The sequence below is a fragment of the Numenius arquata genome, chromosome 12 (assembly GCF_964106895.1).
Source record: "Numenius arquata chromosome 12, bNumArq3.hap1.1, whole genome shotgun sequence".
In the NCBI taxonomy this organism is placed as follows: Eukaryota; Metazoa; Chordata; class Aves; order Charadriiformes; family Scolopacidae; genus Numenius; species Numenius arquata.
The window spans coordinates 8327278-8336708 of NC_133587.1; the positions used below are offsets into that span (position 1 = coordinate 8327278).

Here is a 9431-nt window from a genome sequence, read left to right on the forward strand (position 1 = left end):
TTATGCATTAACAAGAAAAAATATTGCCCTTGTAGTCTCTGCTGAGTTCGTGTGGCATTGATGTCAGTGAAATCCCTCATTAATCTAGCGGCTGTGAATATGGAACAATGGCTTTTTCCTCTCCATTTAAATTGTACTCCAGTGGGAAAAGTATGGAGCGAATATACCAGTATTTCCAGCTAATCATCTCCTTCTGTAAATACATCAGTAAAAACCCCGGCACATCCCACCTGCAGGATCACCTGCCCTTTCTGAAAGTCAGGTTTCCCTATCCCTTGGCGCTTTCCAGTCACAAATTAATGCCATAAAGGCCTAATTCCAGGCTGAGTGTTCCCCACTTGCCTTCATGCAGCCACAACAGCAGCGTTTGCAGTTCCCTTTTCCCCCTTTCACACCCGAAAGTGCTGTGCAGTGTTTCTGTTCACCATTAGGTGCCCCTAACACCTCCCAGTAGGTGCTGCAGGGTGACCGGCCGGGACAAAGCTCGCTGCTGGGGTTCTTCAGAAGCTCGGTGTAGAAACTGATTTCAAAGCACAGGAAAAGTCCGAGTTCTGGCACTCTGGACTGGCAAAGGATGAAGCAAAAGGGTGTGATGAGAAGGTGATTTGCATTACTTGGCTGGCTGTATAAAGGTGACAGGGTATGAACATAGACGTAGCGATCCTGGTTCGTGTGTGCTGTAAAACAGACTTTCTGTGACCTTAGACAAGTAACTTAGGGTCAGATTTGTAATGTAGGTAATGCTGTCATGCTAACAGGCTTAGCAAATAAAAACAAGTTGAAGTAAATACCAAAATACCTTTTTAATGATCTTGGTCCCTCTGCCATTGCCTCCCTTCCCTGTCTACAGACTAAGAGCATTTTTCAAACTCACAGACCTGGTGACAGCCATCCGTACAGTAATAAAGGGGACCATACAAACAGGTAAGCGAGGGAACAGTCTTCTGACCACAGATGCTCTAAACGCACAAATTTAGGATCTCCAGTTACCCACGAGTGAAGTCATTGGTGGTTGTAGCAGCCATCGGAGGGGTAGAAGGCTGTTGGGAGGCAGCGACCAGCACCCTGTGAAGGGCCTAGGGAAGATGTTGATGAATAGAGTCAATGTGGTGAAGGTGGCCAAGGGTACCTGGGGAAGCTGGCAGCACTGGTGGTGTGGTCAGCAGGGAACGCGGTGAGAGCCCATTCTGTGAAACACTGTTTGTGAGCGAGGCAGGAGGAGAACAGAGGCCTTGTGCATGATGGACTTGATGCTTCTAAAGGTGCTCCCGTTAAGAGAGATTGGCCTGTGATTGCAGAATGAGACGCACCCAGAAACCTGCCTGCTGCTGTGTGCGATGGGAGGCAAAAGCACATGGCAGGGGACGCGTGAAGCCTGGAGAAGGCAAGGACAGCACCTGGGCTTCCTGGAGTTGCTGGGGACCCTGGAAACCTCAACAGAAAGGGGCCTGACTGCTGGGGAGGAGGCGGCTGCGTGCAAGACAGTAACTCATGCTCAACCTAGGGTAATGGGGCAGAGGTGGCTCACTGAATGGGGTTTCTGGAAGCTCCCATCCCCGCGCAAGGCCATCGCTTCACTCGCAGCCCCTCTTTCCCCTTCTCTGTTCTGCCTCCCCTCCTCCCCAGACCCCTCTCCTCCGCTCTCCCACCACCATCCCCGCAGGCATCCCCTCCGCAGGCACCCCCGCTCCCCCGGGGCCGGTGCGGTGCGGCCCGGGCCGGGCTCCTCCTCCCCGGGGGCGGCCCCGGCGGCAGGTGGCTGCTCGGGAGCAGGAAGCTGCCACCGCTCGTCGCGCCGGTCCCCTCGTGTGCCGCCGCCGGGGCCTCGCCTCCCGCACCCCCGCCGTCGGGGGCAACCGCGCCCGCCTCAGCGACCCCCGGGAGATCGTCTTTGCTTGTTTTCCTCTTTTTTTTTTTTTTTTTTTTTTTTCCCCTCCCCTCTAACTCCTCTCCCGTGCGCTTGGAAGGATACCGACGGGTTTCGCGGAGGCTGTGGCACTTCGGGCTCCTTTCGGCAGCCGGCCAGCCCCGGGCGAGCCTCCGCTCTCCTCCCCTCCCGCCCCGCCGCTGCCAGGCGGGCCTTGGCCGCGATGAGCGCCGCCGCCCCGGCTCCGGAGCCCGACCCGCAGGAGGGGGGGCCCGGGCATGGCCCCGGTCCCGGCCCGGCCCGGGAAGGCAGCCCGCAGGAGGAGTTTGACTTCTCCATCCTCTTCGACTACGACTACCTGAAGCCGATCGAAGGTTGGTGAGGAGCCGCCGCCGCAGAAGGAGCCGGTGCCGCGCCCCGACGGGGCGGCCGGGCCGCCTCAGCCGGACCCAGCGGCTGCCGAGGCCGGGCGCTTGCTGCGCCCTCCGGCAGCCCCTCGGAGGGCAATGGAGACCCGGGGAGCTGCCGGGCCCCTTCCCTGCCCGGGGCCAGCCCCGCCGGGACCCTCGGTGGGTCCGCAGCCCGGCATGTGCCCCGCTCTGGCTGCCCGGACCGGCGCGGCGATGGATGCCGGGCGGTGCGCTGCTCGACGGGCTCGGGCTTTTCGGGTTTTGCGGTGCTGCTTTAGCCTGCAGGCGCTTGCGAACTGTCACTGGCGACAAGTGGCTTGGTCCCCATCTTGGTGATGGAGTATCTGAAAGCGTTGTGGGACCTGCCTGTTACTTACAAGGTTGTGCACTCGGGTGCGAGAGCTCAGCTGTGAAAGGTGAAGCAGAAGAGCTCAGCTCTCTTGGTCTCCTTGTGATCATTGTCATCATGGCAGAGGGTGTTCTGAAAACTCAAAAAGGCAGCTTGAGCACTGGGTCTAGGAGTCCCAAGGAGTTAGTTACCTGCGATGAGTCTGACCATCCAGCTTGGATGGCAAGGAGCTAGGGAGATCTACTTTCCAGTTTGGGTCCAAACATCATAAGCTTAAGTTAAAATTAAAAAAAAAAAAAGAAACAAAGAGAGATTTGCAGACTGTTCTCCTGCTTTTCTGAGTTTATGCAAGTCTGTGATACTAAGAGCACTGTGACAAGTGTTCCCTGACTTTCTGAATGATAATTCTGTTAATGATACTAAAATGTGATACTTCCTATCCCATAAAATACAGATTTATGTAAACCAGACAAAGCCAAAGGAGACAGGACCCAGAGGAAAGAATTGCTGGGATATTGTTTCTGAGATACGTTTGTTTTGATTCTGCACAGTTGAGAGGTGGCATTCTCTAGTGCATTTAAGAAAGAGATGTTGTGTTCCTAGGCGATGGTGCAGGAGGAGACCTATTAGGCCGAATCATGATGTCATTAGCGAAATGGAGAGTTGATACTGAGTTTTATTTTGTGTATACTTGTTTAAATATACAGATGTGCACCAGCATCAAAGCTGAGTGAGGATGGTTAAAGTCATCAGATGTACAAAGGTGAATTTTCTCTCAAGGTTTAATGTAGATCAAGCCATGCTAAAATAAATCCACGATGGGGAGACGTCGGTGATTTTAATGAAAATATATTAAATCTTAGTAAAAACTTCAGATGGTGGCTTTTTTCACATGTTTATAGTAGAGAGTGCTGCTGTGAAGCCTTAAGTGGGAAGTTCCACAGAATATAATAGTACGTAGGTGGAGGGTAGAAAGTTTAATCTTCAAACCACATAAATGCAGAGCAGTGTATGCTTGTAGCAGAAGTAACATCCTTCTTGAGCCTGCTTTCTCCACATTTGAATGACTGGAAACTATAATTAGTAGTAATTTTGTTTGTTCCAAAGATGGAAATCGTTAGCATAAAAAAAAAGATCACAACCAAATATACTAGTATTGTATCTGGAGAACATTCTCTCTCGCTTTGAAAAGGCACCAGCTAGAGTCTGTAAGCAATCCAGTATACATCCATGACCTTTAATGTACAAAAGATTAAAGCATGTTTACACGAGGACAGAAAATGTTCAAATTTTGAGAAAGGGCTTTATCCACATGCCGGTGGTAAATGATGCTCCTTGTTCATGTGCGATCCTGGCCTCGTCTGAACTGCAGTCAGGAAAACAAGTCCTTTTCAGTGGAGGATTCAAAATGGAACCAAAACCATAGGAGTGTCTGTGGATCCCAGCACTTCAGTCTGGTTCCTACATTCAAAGCCCGTTTGAAAGAGGCTCTGGTTTCCTCAGAGTCTGGTCTGCTCCACCCACTGCTCACGACAAGTCCTATAATAACAAATCTCTGTAAATATGCTAAAAGTGATTTTAAATTTTTTTTAGTTATTTTTTTAGGGGAAAAAATGTAAATTTGGGGCTCTAGGAATGGATTAGGATGAAAGTTTATTTCTGATAAACAATTTTTTAAGCGGTTGGGATTTGACAGTATGCACCTAAACTTGTGTTTTAAAAGTAGGATCTATATCACAACTTGTTGCCATGGAAATGCCAGAAATATCCTTACTGAAAGCAGTTGGCATTCAGGAGCGCTTATGTGTGCCTGAGACAACAGGAACATGGACTGCTATAAAAGCAACAGGGGAGAAAAGGGTAAATAAAAATCCTACAGTCAATATTATTAATATTAGATATTCCTCTCTAAGCCAACCGTTTCTGAAAGCAGGAGTGCTGCACGAAGTGCCGTTTTCCATGTGCCTTGTACTTTTGCCCTTACTTGCCAGACTTTAATGAGCTATCTTCTCCTCAGCATTTGCACACCAGAAACATCTGCCTTCAGCAGACTGAACTCGGAGTTGTGCCCGGGTGAAGAGGCTTTGGGAAGTTTGGGCAAAGCGGGTGTCCTGCGCTGTTAGGTTGAAACTGCGATTTCTCTTGGGCATCAAAGATGTTTTCTGTCTCCTTTTAAAAAAGTGTGTTAGATGTGTTCCCTCAAGAGATACGTGTGGAGGTATTGCTGGCAGTATCCCAAGTTTTAGCTTATTTAAAACTTGAAAGGTGCTGAATGTCCTTGTTTCTCAGTGGAGAAGATTGACAGAAAGTCAATGAGCATTTGAACTAGTGCCTGCAAATGGGGGTCCCAGATGAGTAAGTTCCGATTTGTGTATTACTCCGTAATACCTGTTGCTGGCCACTATGAGAGATGAAATACTGGAAAGCCAGAAACTGCTCTGTTTCAGCAGCTCACTTCATGTATTTTTGTTGTGTGTTCCCTGTGTGACGATCCACTGATTGGTAAAGCTGCCACATAGTTTTTAATATTTGAGGTTAACCCTCTTGAGAACTGATCCTCTGAGCGGTGTTTTAAAAGTTATAATCCAAACAAACCCCATCTTTAAATAAGGTTCCAGACAAAATCCTGCCCTACGACAACAGGTGAGAATGCAAATGGGAAAGAGTATTTTCTCGTAGGCTTAAGCCTTTGCTGTAGCTCTTACATTGGATCTGGTGGTACGAATCTACAAGGTCTATGTATGTATAATATAGACAGGGGAAGCAGGGAGCACCTATAAATATTAATATTCCTCTAAATGCTTGTTTGTATGTAGACATGGCTCCCAGGGACACTGCCACGTCTTGTGGCTCTGTATAATTTGCCTTGTTCCTTCTTTCTCTCCCCAGTACAAAGCTATTAAAAGGAAAAAAAAAATAAAATGCTTGCAGCTCAGCCCTGGTGACTGGCTCAGTAACACAGGAGGCAGTGTTCAGCGGCAGCCCTGCAGTAAAGAGACAAATATGCACATGTAACAGAGAATACCAGATTTCACTCAGGAAACCAACTTTCACTTTGAGCTTCCAAGCAGCTAGTGTAAATAACTGACGGCTCGGCTCTTGAAAAATGCAAAAAACCTCTGGACTGGCCCCTTCAAATTGCAATAAGCCAAATAATTAAAAAAAGCAAATTAAATTTGGACTCTTTTACTTATGCAAATAAGTAACTCCACTTAAATCCCAGCAGCAAACGGATGCGAGGTCAAAACCCAACTTCTCCCCCTGCCCTCCCTTTGCTCCCTTGTCTCGCACGCGGCTATCTTTAGCTTTTCCTAGATGATGGTTTGTATAAACCCATCGTGGAATGCAGTTGCTGGGGTGATCTGTTATTCCCTAATTCCATGCTAATTGGCAAGGTCACATTTGGCTGACTGAGTGGCTTTGAAGTTGCTGCCTTGTTTAAAAAACAGCTGAGGGTGGGCCCTCACAAAGCTGTGTATGTGTGCACACTGGTGTGTGTCCTGTCCAGTTTGGGAAATCTGGAAACCTGGCGTGGGTTTTCCTTTCTACCTTTCAGAGGGGTGTGAAAAGGAGTTTTTTAAATCGAGGGTTAAGTCCTTTAAGGGTTAAGCTCAGATACCTTGATCTTTTTCACCTATGTTTTACTCTTCTAGCTAATCAGTGCTAATGGCAGTCCTGAAGGGACCCACCTGGGCGGCTGCCCACCCACCAGATGGTTGCTGGAGCTGCCTGCAGCGTGTGTGAGTCTGTCTATAGGAGTTGTTTTGCTGTTTGTTTACAATACGGTAGCACACAGAGCCCTGCTTCCATCCCCTGTTGTGGGGAGAGATGGTCTTGTGAACTAGAAACTGGGTAAAGGCTATGGAAAAAAGGGGGGAGTAAGAGCTGACAGCTTGGAGGCACTTTGGGTGGGGGCTTGGAGGTAGGGCTTCCCTAGTCATGGGACTTGGGTGACGGAGGGGAGTGGTGAAATCAGCTTGCTGACAGTAAAGCTGCCTGAGAACGTGAGGAGGTGCCTTTCTTGTCTGAGTGTGAAGCTCGCTTTCTTTTAACCCTCTTCCAAACAAGAAGGATCTTTTGGTACTGAATCAGAGGCTGATTCAGCAGTGAAACCTCGGGCTGGGAAATGCCCAAGCGCAGGGAGAGGGGGCAAGCATGGTACCTGCCCATGCCAGGGGGTGTCAGAGGAGCTCTGCTGAACCTGCTGCTCTCTGAGAAGATGTCCATCAGAAAAACAGTGGAGAGGCCAGTCCTTTGCAGGAGGATTTCGGTCTGTGTTCTGGGACGCAGCATGAAGGGACAGACGAACCCTTGAAGGTGGTACAACCGAGGGTGCAAAGCTGTACCTCTGGGGGTTTCACGGAAAGGTTTCAAAGCTGCTTCAGTTCTTGACAAACACCTTTGCTAGGTTGATCAGTCACATAATTATTCTCTTGTAAGGGGGTGCAATGGTCTCTCACCTCCCTGGGGAGCCCAGCTGGTGGGCATCAGGGCTGCTCCCTGCCATCTCCAGGGTGGCAGAGGGCCAGTGGTGTGAGGTTTGATGTCCTCAGCTCCAGCCACCATAATCAAGCTCATCTTGGCAGGTCAGGGAGAAGCATGGCTATTGCTGGAGCCACCTGCCTGGAGCCATTCCTGTGCCCTGGGGTGCTCCACGTTCCTGCTGGCGCCTGCAAATGCAGAGAGAAAGCAGCTGGGCTGCCGGGGAGCAACCTTCTCCTGTTTCTCCCCCTCTCAAAGGCAGGAGCTTGACATTATTTACAGACCCAAACTCCTGTGGTGCTCACCCCGGGGAGGCTGGGAAGTTGGCTCGGGTCTGCCCCTTCCTCCGGCGGATTCCAAACCCCAGCCTGCCTTAGCCAAGTTGGCTGGACTTTGTGCTTCAGTCCCCTCCTACTGAAGCAAAAAGCAGAATTCCTCCTGATTTCGATGGAAGAGCCGTTTATTTCTGCAGAGCAGCACTTGCTGCTTCACCCAACCGCCCCGTTTCCCTCCCCGGGTGAGGTCAGAGCCCTGCGTTGTAGCATCACCGGCATTTCCATGGCAACAGACCCTGACATCACACGCGTGGGCAATAGCACCCGGGACAGTGATTTCATTGTACCTCCGAAGTTAGGCAGGGCTGGGACGCGGTGGGGAGATCTCCCCAAGCCCCGGCTCCTGACGATGCCGTGCCGATGAGTCAGGGCCGGCAGCCTCAGCCTCTGGGCATCTCTGCCCGGCGCGGTTCCCCGGGTGCTCTTCAAACCAGCCGAGGTTTTCTTGTCTGCAGTCATTGCCCGCATTCCAGTGCCGCTGCCTGCCTTATTGATCATCTGCCATGTGGGGGGAAACTAAATATTTTTGCTCTTCAGAAGGCTGTGGGTGTTGTCTGCTTGGCAAAGGGCGCCTGGCTGCCTCGCTGCCTGCGAGCGCCGGGTGAGCAATCCCGGTCCCCACGGCCCGTAAAGTACGGCAGAGGAGCTGCTCTGCCAGAGCCCTGCATGAAGGCAAGGGCATGTGGCAGCTTGTTGTTGTGCGTAAACACTGTTATTAATATCTGTAACCTGGATCCTCCTGGAGGGTGAATGCTGAGGATGAATGTGCTCGTTTAAACACAGTATTTTGGGGGGGAGGGAGGGGAGAAAGGGGAAGAAAACTTAGGTTATCTCCAATTTTTACTGGGCAGAAAGTGTGTGTGGGATGTATCTGTTACTCACAAGACTTACATTGTTATTAATGTCTGTAACATGGATCCTCTTGGAGGGTGAATACCAAGGATGAACGTGCTCATTTAAACGCAATATTTCAGGGGAAAAAAAGAGAAAACTTAGGTTATCCCCAATTTTTAATGGGCCGAAAGTGTGTGTGGGATGTTTGCTATTCACAAGACTTTAAAAATTACACATGTATATGTAAATAGGTCTTTGCTTTCCCCGTACCCCTCAACGCTAATCTAAACGTGCCAGCGTTGCTGCTTGACGTGTTGTGAGAAGCTGTGATTTTTTACCTGTTGTCTGTGTATCAGGCACAGATGATGCGGTTTAACAAGTACGGTGGGGGCAGCTCTCGCTGTGGGTGTGTCGGGTGGGGAACTGAAACGGTCGCCTGTTCCTCGATGTGAAGCTGTTGAGCCTGGAGAGATATTTTTGCGATTCCTGGTCACTGTACGAGACCTGTCACAAGTCCTGGCTCTGCTTGCTGCTGATTTTGCTCCCTTGCATCAGCTTAAATCAAGAGTGATTCTTCCGAAAGCCATGGGAGGGGTGTTTTGTGTGACTGTGGAGGGGTGTGTTGCTCTGTTGAGGCCAAAGGAGTGATGAGTTTTATTCAAAGTGAATCGTAGCATCAGTATTTAGGCTCGATGCGTCAGAGTTTGAGTGATGTGAATGACACACTATTCCTGTGAATGCCAAAGCTCTGATATCCGAGATCGACGATGCTAAAAATATGTTCGGCTCAAAATTCAGTTGCTCGTTGCTGTTTTCCCTATCCCCAAAACAGCTGTGTGCTGGGATTAAAAGCCAGAGGGAACCTTAAGAAATCTGCAAGCTGGACTCCCCCAGTTGTCTCCCATCCTGTCACATAGACATTCTGTGTGTTGGTTTGTTTGGTTGGCTGTCGGGTTTTCCCACTAAACACGAAGGCTCAGCAGTTCCTGCTACATTTTTTTCTTTTTTTTGGTGGAGTTTTCTCCAGGTTGTGCAAAACATTAAGTACAAAAAGTAATAGTCAAAAATCAGAGGATTTTGCTTTAAGGAAATAATCGTTTTGTTAAGGATTTGCTTGAACTAAGGAGCGTTTAAAATTGAAAACGAACAGAACC

General features: G+C 49.5%; 1 protein-coding gene across 1 annotated transcript in view; it reads left to right on the forward strand.

The window, feature by feature from the left end:
* Window positions 1-2090: 2090 nt before the first annotated feature.
* NFATC2 (nuclear factor of activated T cells 2) overlaps window positions 2091-9431 on the forward strand; it is a 59655-nt gene continuing 52314 nt past the window's right edge. Inside the window, exon 1 of the mRNA XM_074157585.1 lies at window positions 2091-2241. Coding sequence (XP_074013686.1) covers window positions 2091-2241 — 151 coding nt within the window. The remainder of the gene's footprint in view (window positions 2242-9431) is intronic.